Raw genomic sequence first — 22,285 nt, forward strand, 5'->3', positions numbered from 1 at the left:
AGATATAGCGACTAAATTAATCACTAACCTTTGATCTTCATCAGATGGCACTCACAGGACTTACATCATAAATGTGTTTTGTTCGATAAAGTTAATCTTAATGTCCAAAAACCTCATTTGAAATTGTGTTATGTTCAGAAATGCATTGTCTCGAACAAACATCCGGTGAAAGTGCAGAGAACCACATCAAATTACAGAAATACTCATCATAAACATCGATAAAAGATGTGTTATGCATGGAATTATAGGTAAACCTCTCCTTAATGCAACCGCTGTGTCAGATTTCAAAAAGGCTTTATGGCGAAAAGCATACCTTGCGATTATGTTAGGTCAGCACCTAGCCACAGAAAAACGTACAGCGATTTTCCAAAGAAGAGGTGTCAAATAGCGTTATAAATAGTCACTCCCAGGAATCCCAGTTCCACAAATGTTTGTTTTGTTCGATAAAGTCCATAATTTATGTCCAAATACCTCCTTTTTGTTAGCGCGTTTAGTTCACAAATCCAAACTCACGAGGCAAGGGCAAGTCCAGGCGAAAGTTCAGACAAAGTCCAAAAAGTTATTACAGTTCATAGAAACATGTCAAATGATGTATAGAATCAATCTTTAGGATGTTTTCATCAAAAATCTTCAATGTTTCAACCGGACAATTCCTTTTTCTTTAGAAATGAAAAGGAACGCAGTTACCTCACAGCCACGCGCATGATTTAGCTCATGGCATTCTGCCAGACACATGACTCAAACAGCTCTCATTCTCTCCCCCTTCACAGTAGAAGCCTGAAATAAGGTTCTAACGACTGTTGACATCTAGTGGAAGTCTTAGAAGTCCAATATAACCCCATTATCACTGTATATTCGATAGGCAATGACTTGAAAAACTGCAAACCTCAAATTTCCCACTTCCTGTTTAGATTTTTTCTCCGGTTTGCCTGCCATATGAGTTCTGTTATACTCACAGACATCATTCAAACAGTTTTAGAAACTTCAGAGGTTTTCTATACAATATTAATAATAATATGCATGTATTAGCAACTGGGACTGAGGAGCAGGCTGTTTACCCTGGGCACCTTTCATCCAAGCTACTCAATACTGCCCCTGCAGCCATAAGAAGGTAACGAACTATAGTTTTGGCAAGCCTGTTAGGACTTCTACTTTGTGCATGACAAGTAATTTTTCCAACAATTGTTTACAGGCAGATTAGTTATAATTCATTATCACAGATCCAGTGGGTTAGAAGTCTACATACACTAAGTTAACTGTGCCTTTAAACAGCTTGGAAAATTCCAGAAAATGTTGTCATGGATTTAGAAGCATCTGATAGCCTAATTGACATCATTTTAGTCAATGACCCCAAGCATACTTCCAAAGTTGTGGCAAAATGGCTTAAGGACAACACAGTCAAGGTATTGGAGCGGCCATCACAATGCCCTGACCTCAATCCTATAGCAAATTTGTTGGCAGAACTGAAAAGGCGTGTGCAAGCAAGGAGGCCTTACAAACCTGACTCGGTTACACCAGCTCTGTCAGGAGGAATGGGCCAAAATTCATCCAACTTATTGTGGGAAGCTTGTGGAAGGCTAACCAAAACATTTGACCCAAGTTAAACAATTTAAAGCCAATACTACCAAATACTAATTGAGTATGTAAACTTCTGACCAATTGGGAATGTGATGAAATAAATAAAATCTGAAATAAATCATTCTCTACTATTATTCTGACATTTCAAGTTCTTAAAATAAAGTGGTGATCCTAACTGACCCAAGACAGGGAATTTTTACTTGGAATAAATGTCAGGAATTGTGAAAAACTGAGTTCAGATGTATTTGGCTAACGTGTATGTGAACTTCCGACTTACATACTTACATCCCTTGACACCCCACCCCCCCCAGGCACAAACATTGAGGGTTCATTGCAACCAACAGGCAGATTTTAGTGTTACCCATTACTGCTGAATTCTAGTAATTGGAGATTACATGAACCTGCTTGTTAAAGCAATCTTGCTTGCAACCAAAAACGCACAAGAATAAACCACCAGGGTCCGGTTTCCATATAGCGATGGAACTTAGGCTTACGAGTGTTTTTTAACAATGCATCGTTCACTACAATTGGATGTTCTGGTGCCGCTCTGGAATGTAAGTTTTTCTTACATTTTGTCATACTGTATTTTTTTTCTTCTTCCAGGAATAAATAATTAAATGTTTTAATAATTGTTCCTACGATGGCCAAGATGTAACGTGCATTTCCCAAAAACACCACGCGGAGAACTTTTGCTAAGTACGTCGTTAGACCACCACGTGTCAGTGATGGGATCGAAAGATAATGCATAATGCATAATGCATAATAATATATAATGCACTGAAACACAGATTGCGCACGTTGTTACAAATCAAATATATTGAGGAACTCAATTGACAAAATGGAATTCAATTGATTTAAATATGATAGGCTACATGGGCCTACATTTTCCAATCTTTTAATGCAGTCATCTGTGTTAATTTGAAGCATATTTTTATCCTTCGCTTATTCGTAACAATTGCAACGACTCTGTATTTGTAGTCGACTTCGTTCTGGTAGTCAGACAGATAAACATCATGGTTTTAGCGGAGATCTTTCAATAGTGGCACAAGATGGCAAAAAAAAGCATCTAACGAAGCACTTACCTGCTACGAGTTGTCTGAGGCAGTCGGTAAATAACGAGCGTTTTCAAGTGCAACTTTAGTAACGGTGGTTTTGGGAAACAGCTCCGCGATAACGATGCCCCTAAGAAGGTTCTAACGATGAACATGGCCATAAAATGCTTTTAGGAAACCAGGCCCTGATCAGTTTATCGCTTGTTACTGTGTCAAGCGAGTTTGATACAGACAGCTGCGAGTATAGGTTCTCCATTACCACCCCCATTGAAATATTGACCTACCAGGGGCATCAGAAACCATAAAGCTGCTTCAATGTAAACATACTTATTAGGGTGCAACAATATAGTTGGCCTATATATTTCGTTAAAACATTTCACCTTAATGTTGTAACTGCCACGTCCTTTTGGGATATTTCAACAACTTGATCTAAGCACCTCGCCTCTGTTTCGTCCACAAAATAAGGACAATAAATAAAAGTACTGGGGCGGATGGTTGCGCCATTTCCCTTAATGCAGATTCCATCTTTAAATGGCAAAATATTATAAACTCAGAAAAAAAAAGAAACTTCCTCTCTGTCAACTGTTTTATTTTCAGCAAACTTAACATGAGTAAATATTTGTATAAACATAAGATTCAACAACTGAGACATAAACTGAACAAGTTCCACCGACATGTGACTAACAAATGGAATAATGTGTCCCTGAACAAAGGGGTCAAAATCAAAAGTAAGTTAGTGTCTGGTGTGGCCACCAGCTGCGTTAAGTACTGCAGTGCATCTCCTCCTCATGGACTGCGCCAGATTTTCCAGTTCTTGCTGTGAGATGTTACCCCACTCTTCCACCAAGGCCCCTTCAAGTTCCCAGACATTTCTGGGGGGAATGGCCCTAGCCCTCACCCTCCGATCCAACAGGTCCTAGACGTGCTCAATGGGATTGAGATCCGGGTTCTTCGCTGGCCATGGCAGAACACTGACATACCTGCCTTGCAGGAAATCACTCACAGAACGAGCAGTATGGCTGGTGGCATTGTCATGCTGGAGGGTCATGTCAGGATGAGCCTGCACGAAGGGTACCACATGAAGGAGGAGGATGTCTTCCATGTAATGCAAAGCGTTGAGATTGCCTGCAATCTCAGTCCGATGATGCTGTGACACACCGCCCCAGACCATGATGGACCCTCCAAATCGATCCCGCTCCAGAGTACAGGCCTCGGTGTAACACTCATTCCTTTGACGATAAACGTGAATAAGACCATCACCCCTGGTGAGGCAAAACCGTGACTCGTCAGTGAATAGCACTTTTTGCCAGTCCTGCCTGGTCCAGCGACAATTGGTTTGTGCCCATAGGCGACGCGGTTGCCCGTGATGACTGGTGAGGACCTGCCTTACAACAGGCCTACTAGAAGTCCTAGTATGATGTTTAAAGCCTTTACAATGGTGATCTGTGAAGTTATCTGGATTTTTACGAATTATCTTTGAAAGACAGGGTCCTGAAAAAGGAACATTTCTTTTTTTTTTGTTGCAGAGTTTATATGCCATTTGATTACTTTGTTAGCCTACATTTTCATTTGATAAATAAATATAGATTATTTAAATCTAACAATTTACTTAATTCCGTAACACATTTCAAATATGGACAGTCCAGGGATATTTTTACCCCGATCTTGATAAAAATGACCTCGTCAGACAATTATTTTAAAGTCTAGTATTTGATTGATTAAATTGGAAACAAATTAAATAAGGGTAGGCTTCACCAACATTAGTTTTCCATTCATACGTGTCGGGTAAATTGTCACAGTACGTTTGCCTTGATAAACGAGAAAATACTCTTTCAGAGGTCCAGAATGATTGTCGAACGGATAGATAAATTGTCCTTTCGTCTTCTCAAAAAGTAGGTATTTGATAGCAAGCAGGACCAAGGTAACACCGATATCAAGTGAAAACCTACAGGGGGAAACAGTCTTATGCTTCTATCAGCTGCTAGGCTAATTCCTCTCTTACTTTTGTTTAATTTAAAAGATGTTAAGTGTGTGTGTCAAGTGGCTGGCCTCTTCAGTCAGTAATGAGCTGTGAAGCTGCTGTCTTGGATGAGTTCATGAACATTGGTTTCCCGAAGAACGGAGCCTGAACACGGCCTTGCCTTTCTTTGTTGTCCATAGACCCTAGTCCCTAATTATTGGATGACATTGAACATAATTCAAGTGTTTGTCACTTGTCAAAAATAAAGATCAGCAAAATGTATTTTATTTAACTTTATTATATTTAGCTGACTGGTACCATGCACACCATTACTCAACAGGCCTGTTAATACAACAAATTTGTATCTAGTCCCTGGGCAGGTGGTTTTCCGAATCAGGAAACATTATTGCCATGCTACCAATGTTGCTAGGAATTTGTCTTGGGTTTTGTACATGGAAGCATCCACCTCAAAAATCACAAAAACAGCAATATTTTGAAATCTTGAGAAGCCTGCCTTGTTGTCAGTTGGGTTAGCCAGCATCCGTCCCTCCGTCTCATCTCCCAACCAGCCCTGGTATCGGAGGCAAACAAACCTTCATGCCCAGATAGACCCACACATCTTTTACGTCTCACATTGCAAGCTCTTGCATCATATCTAATCCCTCTCTTGCTGCGGTATATATTTTTTGCCTCAACTCTTGATGGGATAAAATGCAGCGTTGTATTTTCTCCTATCCTTACTTAATTGTCCCTTCTACTGCTCTTTCCTTTCCCGAATGTCGCCATCTTCTTGCCAAATGTCCCGTTCTCTCTCTCTCTCTCTCTCTCTCTCCCTTCTTACCGAAGATGTCCTCTTCTCTCCCCCCTCCCTCTTTACCTAAATGCCCCCCGCACCTCCTTCCTGTTCACTGTTCTCTCTCTCCCCCCTTCTTACCTAAATGTCCTCCTCACTCTCTACCCTACAGGGCCTTCATAAAGTATTCAGACTTTTCCCACATTTTGTTACTCTGAATTTAAAATGGATTCCATTGAGACTTTGTCACGGCCTAAACACAACACCATGTGCACAAAAAAAAGAGAAATGTGTGTGTGTGTGTGTATATATATATATATATATATATAAGTTCTCTCACTTAAAAAGACGAGAGGCCTGTAATTTTCATCATAGGTACACTTCAACTATGACAGACAAAATGAGGAAAAAAAATCCAGAAAATCACATTGTAGGATTTTTAATGACTTTTTTTGCAAATTATGGTGGAAAATAAGTATTTGTTCAATAAGTTTATTTCAATACTTTGTTATATACCCTTTGTTGGCAATGACAGAGGTCAAACGTTTTCTGTAAGTCTTCACAAGGTTTTCACACACTGTTGCTGGTATTTTGGCCCATTCCTCCATGCAGATATCCTCTAGAGCAGTGATGTTTTGGGGCTGTTGCTGGGCAACACGGACGTTCAACTCCCTCCAAAGATTTTCTATGGGGTTGAGATCTGGAGACTGGCTAGGCCACTCCAGGACCTTGAAATGCTTCTTACGAAGCCACTCCTTCGTTGCCCGGGCGGTGTGTTTGGGATCATTGTCATGCTGAAAGACCCAGCCATGTTTCATCTTCAATGCCCTTGCTGATGGAATGAGGTTTTCACTCAAAATCTCACGATACATGGCCCCATTCATTATTTCCTTTACACGGATCAGTCGTCTGGTCCCTTTGCAGAAAAACAGCCTCAAAGCATGATGTTTCCGCCCCCATGCTTCACAGTAGGTATGGTGTTCTTTGGATGCAACTCAGCATTCTTTGTCCTCCAAACATGACGAGTTGAGTTTTTACCAAAAAGTTCTATTTTGGTTTCATCTGACCACATGACATTCTCCCAATCTTTTTCTGGATCATCCAAATGCTCTCTAGCAAACTTCAGACGGGCCTGGACATGTACTGGCTTAAGCAGGGGGACACGTCTGGCACTGCAGGATTTGAGTCGCTGGCGGCGTAGTGTGTTACTGATGGTAGGCTTTGTTACTTTTGTCCCAGCTCTCTGCAGGTCATTCACTAGGTCCCCTCGTGTGGTTCTGGGATTTTTGCTCACCGTTCGTGTGATAATTTTGACCCCACGGGGTGAGATTTTGCGTGGAGCCCCAGATCGAGGGAGATGATCAGTGGTCTTCCACTTCCTAATAATTGCTCCCACAGTTGATTTCTTCAAACCAAGCTGCTTACCTATTACAGATTCAGTCTTCCCAGCCTGGTGGAGGTCCACAATTTTGTTTCTGGTGTCCTTTGACAGCTCTTTGGTCTTGGCCATGGTGGAGTTTGGAGTGTGACTGTTTGAGGTTGTGGACAGGTGTCTTTTATACTGATAACACGTTCAAACAGGTGCCATTAATACAGGTAACGAGTGGAGGACAGAGGAGCCTCTTAAAGAAGAAGTTACAGGTGTGTGAGAGCCAGAAATCTTGCTTGTTTGTAGGTAACCAAATACTTGTTTTCCACCACAATTTGCAAATAAATAAATTAAAAATTTGATTTTCTGCATTTTTTCCCTCATTTTGTCTGTCATAGTTGAAGTGTACCTATGATGAAAATTACAGGCCTCATCTTTTTAAGTGGAAGAACCTGCACAATTGGTGACTGACTAAATACTTTTTTGCCCCACTGTACATACACACAGTATATCACAAAAGTGAGTACACCCCTCACATTTTTGTAAATATTTGAGTATATCTTGTCGTGTCTTTGGCTATGCCGGATTAAGTGATATGACATGCTACTCTATAAAATAATTTATCCGTAATTAATATTACCTGATTGAGCTCATCATGTAAATGTAATTAACTAGAGAGTCGGGCACCACAAAATAATATTTATAGAGCTGTTATCTTCCGAATAAACTCTTAAAGACCTAGTAATATTTTACTTAATAGCAGTCAACATTAATCGTCATCTTACTTCAGTCTCATCTGAAAGTTGTACATTTCTGCAAGAACCCTGGCTAACAATTTGAAACAGCAATACAAAATTGGGTTTAATAATTTGTTTACTAAATACATAACTAATCACACATGCACATAATTAAATCATAACTTGATTACAAATTACGTCATAAAGGAAAACATCCCTAGCGGGCGGAACAGATATGACCGCTTGTTAAACAAAGGAAAAGGGGCTGGGTTGAGTGAAAGAGCGGGAAGACGGGAACAAAGTCGAAGCTGCACTATCGTAAATACAGTATCTTATGCATTCTAAATGACCGCCCATTTGGAAAAGGAAAATGCAATACATATTTACTCTGAGCTACGCTTCAGTAGGTTGGTCGTAGATGGAAGACCGTGTTGCCAAACCGAGTCCTTTGTCCTTTGAAGAATGTCTCTGGTGGTCAATTGGATACGTTGTGGTAATGTTGTGTGGTAGATGGGATACTCTGTCTGTTCCTTCCTAACCTGCGTTTGCAGCTGCGGTCGCTAACTCAGCGGCTAGGAGGTATCACTTCTGTCGTGAATAAGAGTTCAAAGTTCATACCATTCGCAACCAAAGCTCATGCTGATGTTGGCTTCGTTCTGTAGTTATTATCTGAACCATTCTGACATCAGACCGTCGTCCTCACATCCTCGGAACAGGAAGTTCTGATGTCGTCAAGGCTTTATATAGGAAGGGAGAGGAGGGCATGTTTGAAAAGTTTTATAGCCCATGTGCCTTCACAGAGGCGGGCCACTGAGTGAGCAGCCCTAACTTATGAAAACCCACATCTCACATTTTAGAAGCTAATATCACATTTCATCCCGTCACAAATAATTTCATATTAAAACATTTTAAATTGAACAACAATTCCATGTGAATCCGATAACTCTGTGTAGACTTTCCACTGTAGAGTTTGTCATCTTATCATTGATTAGAATGTCTCAGATGACAACCGAACTGACATCATATTCATTAAGTACCACTGCATATGTTCAATTGTCCTGATTACCAGAATATAATTTCCCCCACCTACTGATGATCCCAGAATCTCTGTTAACCACACTCCCTCATACTGAAAAGATATACTAAAATATTTACAAAAATGTAAATATATATATATATATATGCACAAAAATATTATTTCGCTCAAATTTTGTGCACAGATCTGTTTACACCCCTGTAAATCATTATTTATTATTTGCAAAAATAATCTGTCCACCTGACGGGCGTGCCATATCAAGAAGCTTATTAAACAGCATGATCATTGCACAGTTGCACCTTGTGCTGAGGACAATAAAAGTTACTCCACAATACTAACCTAAATGAGTGAAAAGAAGGAAGCCTATACATAATATAAATAATCCAAAACATGCCTGAGTACCACACCCCATATTTTGGGGATATCAAGAAACAGAATAGAGCTAAGCACAGGCAAAATCCTAGAGGAAAATCTGGTTGTCTGCTTTCCAACAGACACTGGGAGACAAATTCACCTTTCAGCAGGACAATAACCTAAAACACAAGGCCAAATATTCACTGCTTACCAAGACTATGCTGAATGTTCCTGGGTGGCATCTATGGCAAGAGTTAAATGGCTGTCTAGCGACAACCAACTTGATAGAGTTTAAAGAATTGTTTTAATTCATGTGTAAATATGGTACAATCCAGGTGTGCCAAGCTCTTAGACTTACCCAGAAAAACTCAGTTGTAATTGCTGCCATATGTGATTAACATTTCTTGACTCTGGTGTGAATACCTATGTAAATCAGATATTACTGTATTTCAATAAATTTACTTTAACTTCTAAAAACATGTTTTGTCTTTGTCATGGTGTATTGTGTGTAGATGGGTGAGAAATAAATGTTATCCATTTGAATTCCCACTGTAACACAACAAAGTTGAATAAGTGAAGGTGTATGAATACTTTCTGAAGACATTGTAGATGCCCTCAGTCTGCTTGCTTGCTTGTGGTGGCACAATGCACAGAATGATGGCTTGCCATAACTCTCTGTGGTTCATGACACCTGGTAGGTCCGCTGTTGTGAGACCAGTCTCTCGGCAGAAGTTGGCCTCAACGTAAAATGCTGCCCTCTCCCTCACTCACCTTTTTCCTTTCTCCCCTACATAAATGTCCTCTTCCCTACTCCTCAGCCATATGAAGATAAAGATGACTGGTCAGAGCACATCAGTTCCTCTGGGAAGAAGTACTACTACAACTGCAGGACCGAGGTCTCCCAGTGGGAGAAACCCAAAGAGTGGCTGGAGAGGTACGCAGTACGCCATTTTCATTAACATAATACCGATTTCACACTACTGAGCCTAGTTGAGCTGAACTGTGCTGGCTGGCCTGGTTTTCTATTCATTTTTAAAATGCTTGTCTCTAAAGTCCTTGATGAGCCGTGAAACTGATGTCTGAATTCATAAACACCGCTTACCAAAAAACTGAGACTAAGTTGGCTTTGCTTTGCTCTACCCTGGTCCTGATTTGTTATTGCATTAAATGTAACATAAGCCATATTGTTTGTAAGTTACCATTCCATTTGTAGGGCCTTAAATCCACATTTTGGAGAACGTGGACAGAATCTTGGAATACAGACACTTAACTGCTATTCAACAATATTAAAACATTTATTGAACTTAGTATGAAATCAACTACATTTGTTGAAATTATTAGAAAATGCATTCATTAAGTGAAACTGATGCATTTTTTTAATGACTTATGATTTTCATATTTCTGGAACTTTCTGAAACGGCGTGTAGTGCAGGTATGATTAAGGCAGCCCCCCGCACCTCTCTGATTCAGGGGGGTTGGGTTAAATGCGGAAGACACGTTTCATTTGAATGCATTGTTGTACCACTGACTAGGTATCCACCTTTCCTTTCTTCATTTTGTGTAGCCGTTAGCGATGATGCTTATAATTACAAAAGTTCTGGTAGAAATGAAAAGGCTTTCCAGAAAACCTTTTCCAGTTAAATTTTAACTACAAAGTAGCCTTCTCGTGAACCAGGCTTCCCTAAAACAGGAAGCATGGGGAAGTTCCATGGCAGTAATCCTCTAAAGAGAGTTTGGAAACCTGGTGCATGCGCAGCCCCCTCCTGTACTCCCTGTTCACCCATGAATGCGTGGCCACGCACGCCTCCAACTCAATCAAGTTTGCAGACGACACAACAGTAGTAGGCTTATTACCAACAATGACGAGACGGCCTACAGGGAGGAGGTGAGGGCACTGGGAGTGTGTTGCCAGGGAAATATCCTCACTCAACGTCAACAAAACAAGATAATTGTGGACTTCGGGAAACAGCAGAGGGAGCACCCCACCTATCCACATTTACGGGGCCGCAGTGGAGAAGGTGGAATGCTTCAAGTTCTTTGGCGTACACATCACTGACAAACTGAAATGGTCCACCCACACAGTCTGGTGAAGAAGGTGCAACAGTGCCTCTTTAACCTCAGGAGGTTGAAGAAATTTGGCTTGGTACCTAAAACCCTAACAAACTTTTACAGAGGCACAATTGAGAGCATCCTGTCGGGCTGTATCACCGCCTGGTATGGCAACTGCACCGCCTGCAACCGCAGGGCTCTCCAGAGGGTGGTGTGGTCTGCCCAACGCATCACGGGGGCAAACTACCTGCCCTCCAGGACACCTACATCACCTGATGTCACAGGAAGGCCGAAAAGATCAAGGACAACAACCACCCGAGCCACTGCCTGTTCACCCCGCTATCATCCAGAAGGCGAGGTCAGTACAGGTGCATCAAAGCTGGGACCGAGAGACAGAAGCTGTTTTTCAATCTCAAGGCCATCAGACTGTTAAATACCCATCACTAGCACATTAGAGGCTGCTGCCTATATACATAGACTTGAAATTACTTACTGGCCACTAAAAATGTTTACATATTTTCTATTTCTCATCTCATATATATATATATATACTGTATTCTATTCTACTGTTAGTATATGCCGCCCTGACATTGCTTGTCCATATATTTATATTTTCTCCTTTACTTAGATTTGTGTGTATTGGGTATATGTTGTGAAATTGTTAGATATTACTCCACTGTTGGAGCTAGGAACAATAATTTTGCTACACCCGCAATAACAGCTGCTAAACACGTGTATGTGACAATAACATTTTATTTTATTTGATCAGTGACGCCTCGCAACACGTCAAACCAATTAAATGCCTTGCTTTGGCGGAGCTCCAAAGGCGCTCACCAGATTAGTGCCTTAGGAGCAACCGTGCAAAAATTAATCATATAAATTTAACCTCTAATGCTAATCTCCAGGAAGCCTAATTGTCTCCTTATTTCCATACTGTACTTGCATGACAAGGGTTGGATTTCCACTGAAACAATTTTATGTCCGCACTTACAAGGCATGTACAAAACCTGGTATATGGTTTGCCTCATACTGAACATTGTCTACTGGTATCATTTTAAACTGCACATATAACTCGACATGTAAACAGTGTATGAGTTTAGCTATTCTCTGCTTCAGATATGAGATGCCCATAAGGCCAGTAATGCCATCATACTGTAGGCTTATGGCTGCATTGGCGATGCATGCCTTATGATAAGCTGCAAATGGATTCACATAGCTAATATACTGAGGGTGACAATCAAATAAAACAGATTGGAGTTCTACAACTACACAAAAAGGACATGTTCATTTGGGAATACAACAGACACATTAGACAGAACACCACCCCCTCTTGATTGTGATGTGATTCATCAACATTGACACTAGTTCATTTTTAATAATGGTTTAACACAATGCAAATAGTCCGGGTAGCCGTTTGATTACCTGTATAATAGATGGATAAAATACGTTTTTTTTTGTCCTAGACTTGGTACTCCGGTACCGCTTGCCATGCGGTAGTAGAGGGAACAGCCTATGACCAGGGTGGCTGGGATTTTTGACAAGTTTTAGGGCCTTCCTCTGACACTGCCTGGTGTAGATGTCCTGGATGGCAGGCAGCTTTGCCCCAGTAATGTACTGGGCCATACGCACTATCCTCTAGTGCCTTGCAGTTGGAGGCTGAGCAATTGCCGTACCAGGCAGTGATGCAACCAGTGATGCTCTCGATGTTGCAGCTGTAGACCCTTTTGAGGATCTCAGGACCCATGCCAAATCTTTTTAGTTTCCTGAGGGGGAATAGGCTTTGTCGTGCCCTCTGCACGACTGTTTTGGTGTGTTTGGACCATTATAGTTTGTTGATGTGGACACCAAGGAACTTGAAGCTCTCAACCTGCTCTACTACAGCCCTGTCGGTGAGAATGGGGGCGTGCTCGGTCAGGTGAACAAAAACTCCAGACCAGTGGTGGCCAACCTTGCTCCACTGATCCCTGATCTACAGGGTGAGCAGACTTCAATTCCAGCCCAGCAATAGCGCACTTGACTCAACTCATAAGGTTGAATCGGGTGTGTTATTGCTTGTCTGAAACAGACGCCTGCACATCCAGCAGACCTTCAGCATGATTGGTCTGCTCCAATTGTTGTCGATTATAACTATTTTTGTATACAACATTTGCTAACATAGGTAGGCCTGCACATGTAACCCGTGGCATATAGGATATGCCCATAGTCTGTTGGGGCATTCATTGGGACCTCTCCATCTGCAAACAGGCTTTGACAGCTTTCCATGTCTGAAGGCAGAAAACATCACAGAAATCGTGTTCATAATACTCAAATTAGACAGAACTGAATATTATGTTGCCATTTATCGCTCTGTCCTCAGTTTTCCCATCTAGGGACTGGAACTATGAAAAGATTCTCCAATGTCCTCCCACAAAATGACCTGCCCTATCCAATAGCTAGCCTAGGCAGCCAATAGTGCATGGGCACTAGATCTGCACAATCTGCTGCCTAGGTTATTAGCCTACACTCTCCCTTCAATGACAGCAGCAATTTCACTCTCTTTCATGGCTGTTATTTACGCTTTTGGTGACTATTTTTAATTTACAATGATTGCATCAGAATAGCTAGCTAATAGGATGTTGGGTGATTACATTTAATTCCCTTAGCTAAATAGTCTGGAAAGTTGGCTAGCTAGCAGCTCAGTTGTGTTAGCCTACAAGGTCGCCTACTTGTAGCCAGCCAGTTAGCTAATAATACATTGTTTAATAAAGAAAACCATTTATTTACTTGCCTCTGCTGTTTGACCAAGGACCCAATCTTAACAATGTTTTTGGTGGTAGCACAACAAGTGGCCACGTGGACGAATCGAGACTAGGGGAAAAAGTGTTTGTCATCAGCATAATCCACTTTCAATTTCTATAAATAGCAGACTATCGGCCACACTTAAACTAGCATAGGCAACAACTACCCGGACGGAAAACAGTGACTCATATAACACACAGCACCTGTTCTATGGGCGTGTGGGTGGAGGGTTCTTGAAATGTAACATCCAATCAAAATCCCAGTCGACCATTCAAAACGGTTTTGCAATACAAAATTCTCTAGACCTCAAAGTGAGGCGTGACAACGACGTGATTTGAGGTATGGCAACGTGAGACTAACTACAAAGTAGCCTTCCTGACAGAATTATATCATTATTTGCATCAATCCCGTGGCCATTTTGTTTTGCAATCACAGGAGCGCTACAGAAACATTGCTAACCAAACAACAGTCTCTGACTGGTACACACTTGAGTTGAAGGGTAACTACACCCAAAACCCAGACATTTCTTAATGATTTGTTTTCCCATCATTATAATTTGAACACTGCAAATTGACCACAACTAAGCCCAACAATAGATTGTATTTGGAAAATAACAATTTCATACCTTGATTGAGACGCGATCACATGCTTTATTAGTTAGACCACTTTAGTTAAAACACAAATTTCCTAAATTAATTGCCAATCCCTGATTTAGAACGTTTTGTTTTTCTATTAAAAAGGTAGGATTTTTGTGAACAGAAACTGGGAAAAACAAAAACCTGAACTAAAAGGAGAAAATGGAATTTGGGGAGAAACCCAGCCTAAAACCCCAAACAGCAAGCAATGCAGATGAAGAAGCACAGTGGCTAGGGAAAAACTCCCTAGAAAGAAGCCATGCTCTGAGGGGTAGCTGGTCCTCTTCTGACTGTGCTGGGCTGAGATTATAACAGTACATGGCCAAAATGTTCAAATGTTCATAGATGATCCGCAGGATCAAATAATTATAATAATAGTGGTTGTAGAGGGTGCAACAGGTCAGCACCTCAGGAGTAAATTTTAGTTGGCTTTTCCATACAGATTAAACTGAATCGGGCAAAAAATTCAAACATATTATATAGGGCTCTACCTTTGCGCAGATCTTCCTCATCTTTGAGTGACAATGTGTTTTACTTACCTTAGGGCCCTGGTCAAAAGTAGTGATGGATGGATGGTGCCATTTGAGATGCAATCTTGAGCTCTAACTTGACTGTTTGTTTGTTTCCCAGAGAGCAGAGGCAGAAGGAGTCCTCCACTAAGGTGACGCCAGTCAACAGTTTCCCCAAAGACCGGGACTACAGACGGGAGGCCATGCAGCAGGCTACATCAGCCACTGGCTTTACTGCTGCTAGTAAGTCTTTTAAAAATAGTTTTTTTATACAAGGTCTCCCATTGAGGTACAAAAGTAGGCTTGGCCGGTGTCATGCCTTCATACCGACCTTGTGCCATACTGGGATATTCGGTAATACCTGCACTAAGCACAAGGGGAGATATTTTCGAACCACACAGCCTCTGTAATCCAAAGGTTAGCAATGCTAACAAGTACATGTAAAATCACATAGAGAATTCTAACTAAATGGTAACGAGCGCATTGCAAATATTTTATACGGTCTCTGATTTAAACTATTTAACGACAGACATCCCAGTTTATACAAGTAACTCTAAAATGCTACTCAGTTTGCTGCATGCCCAAAACATATTAGACTGCAAGGCTCTTGATCCAGGAGGGGGTTCTATCTTATTTATTTATTTATTTATTTATTTTACCTTTATTTAACCAGGCAAGTCAGTTAAGAACAAATTCTTATTTTCAATGACGGCCTAGGAACAGTGGGTTAACTGCCTGTTCAGGGGCAGAACGACAGATTTGTACCTTGTCAGCTCGGGGGTTTGAACTTGCAACCTTCCGGCTACTAGTCCAACGCTCTAACCACTAGGCTACCCTGCCGCCCCTATGCGACGCTTGATTTTGGTAGAAGCTAACCGCTTAGCTAGATAGCCAACTAGCTACTAAATGATCAAACCAAATGCACAACTGCAGAGCATTTACAACATTTTAGACGGTTATCTTAACTATTAAGTTATCTTGCTGGCAAACATTTAGTTGTGAATTCCATACTGTAACTACATCTAGGGTTTCAAAGACGTCGGTAAAATTTCCTGACATTTTCCATGGGAAGTTAAGCCTTGAAATTTAGCTTACATTCATGAAAAAAGTTGCCTTATAACAGTGAACCTTTTTTTGTGGGATATACATAAGGCAATTCTAGGTCTTGTGGCATATTTTGGTTAAACTATCCCCAATTCAATGGAATTGCAACCCTCTGCATGCACAGTGCATTCTTCCATCACATGTACAGCTGATTCTAAAGATCTTGCACACTAATGAGATGCTATTGAGCCCACACTATTACACTGTCTGAGCCAAGGACTACATGCTTTCTGGTAAGTTTTGATTACAACACTGGGTGGGGGGAATATATTTTATGACTTACCCTACCGTTCAAAAGTTTGGGGTCACTTAGAAATGTCCTTGTTTTTTAAATAAAATCACATTTTTGTCCTTTAAAATAACATCAGAAATACAGTGTAGATGTTGTAAATGACTATTGTAGCTGGAAACAGGCCCATTATCAGCAACCATCACTCCTGGCTTCCAATGGCACGTTGTGTTAGAAAACCGTTTTGCAATTGTTAGCACAGGTGAAAACTGTAGTGCTGATTAATGAAGCAAGTATCTGTAGCGTCAGCATTTGTGGGTTCAATTACAGGCTCAAAGTGTCCAGAAACAAAGGCCTTTCTTCTGAAACTCGTCAGTCTATTCTTGTTTTGAGAAATGAAGGCTATTCCATGCGAGAAATTGCCAAGAAACTGAAGATATTGTACAACGCTGTGTACTACTCCCTTCACAGAGCAGCACAAACTGTCTCTAACCAGAATAGAAAGAGGAGTGGGAGGCCCCGGTGCACAACTGAGCAAGAGGACAAGTACATTAGAGTTGAGTAACAGACACCTCACAAGAACTCAACCAGCAGGGTCATTAAATAGTACCCAGTCTCAAAGTCAACCATGAAGAGGCGACTCCAACAGCTCCTTTGTCCAGTGTCTTGTGTTCTTTTGCCCATCTTAATCTTTTATTTTTATTGGCCAGTCTGAGATATGGCTTTTTCTTTGTAACTCTGCCTAGAAGGCCAGCATCCCAGAGTCGCATCTTCACCGTTGACGTTCAAAACCACTCTTATAATTCTCTGGTATTTGTGACTTGGTGTTTTCAGATCATTTTAATCTAAGGCTGTCATTGTCTCAGTGAAAGTGTAGTCACTTACTGGAGATACTGCAGGAGTGGTGGTGGCTCATGTTGGTGAGCGTGTTCCTGTGCTGTACAGCCAGATGGGGAGGACAGTCTAGCAGGGGCTTTTAACCAGACTTCAAAAGCCTGTTGATTTGAGACGGTTTGAATCTTCAGAATATTTATCCAATCTAGAACTACTGTGTACAGTGGGGTCTGAAATTGACACCCTTGATAAAGATGAGCAATAATGACTAAAATAAATAATTCAAATACTGAGCTATATTGTATGCTCAAGAAAAGGGGGAAAGTATATTTACAATTTGCTCAAATACATCAAAAGTTAGGTAGGGGTCAAAATTGACACCCCTGAAGATTATAAATAAAGCAGTCAAAAGTTTATTTGGTCCCATATTCCCAGCATTCAATGACTACATCGCTTGTGACTCTACCAACTTGGATGAATCTACCCACAATACCCCATAGTGAGAAAGCAAAAATAGATTTTTAGTAATGTTTGCTAATTTATTAAAACTAACCTGAAATATGACATTTACAATTGTATTCAGACCCGACCGGGTTCAAGTCCACTCAAGGACATTCAGAGCCTCTCCTGCATTGTCTTGGCTGAGTGCTTAGGGTCATTGCCTGTTTTTAAAATTTATTTTTATTTAACTTCTTGATCCTACTTGGGACGCAGACGTCTACGCTAAATGCTAAATGTACTCGTTAAAACTCAAACGTTCATTAAAATACACATGCAGGGTATTGAATTAAAGCTACACTCGTTGTGAATCTAGCCAACAAGTCCGATTTTTAAAATGCTTTTCGGCGAAAGCATGAGAAGCTATTATCTGATAGCATGCCTGAAGGCGACGTAAACAAAATAATTAGCGTAGCCGGCGCTACACAAAAACGCAGAAATAAAATATAAAACATTCATTACCTTTGATGATATTCTTTGTTGGCACTCCTATATGTCCCATAAACATCACAAATTGGTCTTTTTCCCGATTAAATCCGTCCATGAATGCCCAAAATATCAATTTGTATAGCCTGTCTGCATCAGGAAAAAAGCTCTCTTCCAACACGCAACGTCATGTTTAAAAATTATATAAGTTGCCTATATTCTTTGACAAAACACTTCAACCTACTTTTATAACCCAACTTTAGGTATTTGTAAACGTTAATAAGCGATCAAATTGATTACTGGGCGATCTGTATTCAATAGCAGCTACAAAAGAAAAGTGTCCATTTTTCAATCTTCCAAAATCGATTGAGGTAGGCTGGATGGAATGACGGATCTATTGGTAATGTCTCAAAGGATTTATGTCAATGAAAATGACGTTTTTGGCTGTAGGAATTGCATCCGTCTCCATATTAAATTTGGTTTCCTTTAAACAATCCATGAAAGGGGCGCATGGATACTTTTTTCAGATTTCCGTGACCAGTTTTTCTTGCGCTTTTCGATGAAACACACGCTCTGTTATAGTCACAGCCGTGATTTAATCAGTATGAGAAACTTCAGAGTGTTTTCTATCCACACATACTAATCATATGCATATACTATATTCCTGGCATGAGTAGCAGGACGCTGAAATGTTGCGCGATTTTTAACAGAATGTTCGAAAAAGGAGGGGGTAGGATGAAGAGGGTTAACTAGGCAAGTCAGTTAAGAACACATTGATTTACAATGATGGCCTACCCCGGCCAAACCCAGACGGCGTTGGGCCAATTGTGTGCCACTCTATGGGACTCCCGATCACGGCCGGTTGTGATACAACCTGGAATAGAACCAGGGTCTGTAGTGATGCCTCTAGCACTGCGATGCAGTGCCTTAGAACGCTGCGCCACTCAGGTGCCTGTTGGTGAACCTTCGACCCAGTCTGAGATCCTGAGCGCTCTGGAGCAGGTTTTCATCAAGGATCTCTCTATACTAGGCTACCTGTGGAGGCAGGTAGTCTAGTGGTTAGAGCGTTGGGCCAGTAACCGAAAGGTTGCTGGATCAAATCACCGAGCTGATCTCTTGTTCTGCCCCTGAACAAGGCAGTTAACCCACTTATTCCCCTGTAGGCCGTCGTTGTAAATACGTTTTTTTTTTCTTAGCTGGAGTGCTTAGTTAAAGGTTTATAAAATTTAAAAAAAAACATCCCTTTTCTCTTTTCATCATTGCCTCTCCTGACTGGTCTCCCAGTCCCTTTCGCTAAAAAACATCCCCATAGCATGATGCTGCCACCACCATGCTTCACCGTAGGGATGGTTCCAGGTTTCCTCCAGATATGATGCTTGGCATTCAGGCCAAATTTCTTGGTTTCATCAGACCAGAGAATCTTGTTTCTCATGGTCCTTTAACCTCTCTGATCTCCCCATCCCGGATCCGGTATCAGGAATACAGACTCAAGCTCATTACCATAACGCAACGTTAACTATTCATGAAAATCGCAAATGAAATAAATATGCCATCTCTCAAGCTTAGTCTTTTGTAAACAACACTGTCATCTCAGATTTTCAAAATATGCTTCTCAACCATAGGAAAACAATAATTTGTGTAAAAGTAGCTAGCTAGCGTAGCATTTAGCGTTAGCATTAGCGTTAGCATCCAGCACGCAACATTTCAACAAAAACATAAAAGCCTTCAAATAAAATCATTTACCTTTGAAGAACTTCTGATGTTTTCAATGAGGATACTCTCAGTTAGATAGCAGATGCTCAGTTTTTCCAAAAAGATTCTTTGTGTATTAGAAATAGCTCCGTTTTATACATCACATTTGGCTACCAAAAAAAACGAAAATTCAGTCCTCAAAACGCAAACTTTTTTCAAAATTAACTCTATAATATCGACTGACAACATGGCAAACGTTGTTTAGAATCAATCCTCAAGGTGTTTTTCACATATCTCTTCATTGATATATCGTTCTTGGACGCATGGTTTCTCCCCTCAATCAAATGGAAAAGTACAAGCAGCTGGCAATTGCGCACCGAATTCCACGCAGGACACCAGGCGGACACTTGGAAAATGTAGTCTCTTATGGTCAATCTTCCAATGATATGCCTACAAATACGTCACAATGCTGCTAAGACCTTGGGGGAACGACAGAAAGTGTAGGCTCATTCCTTGCGCAATCACAGCCATATAAGGAGACAATGGAAAACAGAGCTTCAGAAATTCTGCTAATTTCCTGGTTGACGCCTCATCTTGGTTTCGCCTGTAGAATGAGTTCTGGGGCACTTACAGACAATATCTTTGCAGATTCTGAAACTTCAGAGTGTTTTCTTTCAAAAACTGTCAAGAATATGCATAGTCGAGCATCTTTTCGTGACAAAATATCGTGCTTAAAACGGGAACGTTTTTTATCCAAAAATGAAATAGCGCCCCTAGAGATCCAACAGGTTAAGTGCCTTTTGGCAAACTCCAAGGGGGCTGTCATGTGCCTTGAACTGAGGAGTGGCTTCTGTCTGGCATCTCTACCATAAAGACCTGATTTGGTGGAGTGCTGCAGAGATGGTTGTCCTTCTGGAAGGTTCTTCTGTCTCCGCAGAGGAGCTCTAGAGCTCTAGTCAGAGTGACCATCAGGTTCTTGGTCACCTCCCTCACCAAGGCCCTTCTCCCCCGATTGCTCAGTTTCGCTAGGAATGCTGCAGAAATGTTTTGATACCTTTCCCCAGATCTGTGCCTCGACACATTCCCATCTCGGAGCTCTACGGACAAATCCTTCGACCTCATGGCTTGGTTTTTGCTCTGACATGCACTGTCAACCTTATATAGATAGGTGTGTGCCTTTCCAAATCATGTCCAATCAATTGACTTGACCACAGGTGGACTGCAATCAAGTTGAATTAACCTCAAGTCTGATCATTGGAAACAGGATGCAGCTGAGCTCAATTTCGAGTCTCATAGCAAAGGGTCTGAATATTTATTTTTTATTGTGTGTAGATTGAGACATTTTTGAATAAGACTGTAACGTAACAAAATGTGGAAAACGTCTGAAGGCACTGCCACAACAGGTGTAAATGTGGCATGACAAGTTCTGTCAGCTGTCATGACCATGTCATAATGTGTTATGACACTGGGTGTCAAGTTAAGTGTTACCCAATTGAGCATACAATATATTTTGTACAGTCATTATTGCTCATCTTTATCAAGTGTCAATAATTTCAGACCCTACTATACGAATGTCACTCGCTCGACACACCCACTTGCTGAGTTGTCATTTGAAAATGCGATTCCACTTTTGAGGCAGTTTCCACTGGAGCGGACCCTGTCTTTAATAAACTTGTCTGTTGCCCAGACAGAGGCATTCTTGTACACTGCTCTTGCCAGTATCACTTGTTTATTAGGCTAAGCTTTCGTCTTGGCCTCTTAACTTCTTTGGGGTACCCCCCCACCCCCCCTCCTAAAGACATACCCTAATCTAACTGCCTGTAGCTCAGGCCCAGAAGCAAGGATATGCATATTCTTGGTATCATTTGAAAGGAAACACTGAATTTTGTGGAAATGTGAATTGAATGTAGGAGAATATAACACAATAGATCTGGTAGAAGAAAATACAAGGAAATAAACATACATTTTCTGTTTTTATTGTTGCTGCATCATCTTTCAAACGACCAAGAACAGCCAAACATACAGATAGGATGCTGGGGATTTGAATGAAGAAAAGATGGCAACAATAGCTGAGCAAAGGTTTAGACAGAACTTCAAAAATGAGCGAGCTACATGACATTGAGCATGAAGTCACCCAAGTGTCCCACACAAATGTAACCAAATGTACCTAAGTGGCCAAATTGGTACAGTGATACATTTTGAAGGAAGTAACTATATACATAAATGCTATTCTAACACACACCAAAATAAATATATAAAAAAATCTATTTTTTTTAAATAACGAGGGTAACTATTTACTCGGTCTCGCTTTCTCTATCAATTTCCTCTATAACTTGGGTTAAATCTGTATACCTAGACTTTGTTTTAGCTTTTCCTGATTTATTCGCCATAATTTAAATATATAAACTTGCTGAAAATTCTATTGACTATGTACTGCTATGCGTAACACTCGTGACTCCGTCAAGTAGGATTTGCAATGGCGAATTAACCTCTCTTACACCAGAGTTTACGACAAAGGCTGGTCTTCAAACGTATAACCATTACATATTGCCGTTTACCTAAACTCATTGGCTATCTTCCAAGCTAGATTTCAAGATGATCAGTGGTCATTGGGCCAAAATGCAGTCAATCAACGATAGACCGGTCCGAACA

General features: G+C 40.9%; 1 protein-coding gene across 2 annotated transcripts in view; it reads left to right on the forward strand.

Moving 5' to 3' along the window:
* Positions 1-22,285, forward strand: part of LOC139367248 (WW domain-containing adapter protein with coiled-coil-like) — a 78,202-nt gene that overhangs the window by 20,293 nt on the left and 35,624 nt on the right. The window contains exons 5-6 of one of the 2 annotated variants that reach the window (XM_071105493.1): positions 9,698-9,813; positions 14,972-15,093. In XM_071105493.1, coding sequence (XP_070961594.1) covers positions 9,698-9,813; positions 14,972-15,093 — 238 coding nt within the window. Of the gene's footprint in view, positions 1-9,697; positions 9,814-11,053; positions 11,287-14,971; positions 15,094-22,285 lie in introns of those variants that run through there. The other variant, XM_071105494.1, reaches the window with a different exon arrangement.

The sequence above is a fragment of the Oncorhynchus clarkii genome, chromosome 15 (assembly GCF_045791955.1).
Source record: "Oncorhynchus clarkii lewisi isolate Uvic-CL-2024 chromosome 15, UVic_Ocla_1.0, whole genome shotgun sequence".
Lineage (NCBI taxonomy): Eukaryota > Metazoa > Chordata > Actinopteri > Salmoniformes > Salmonidae > Oncorhynchus > Oncorhynchus clarkii.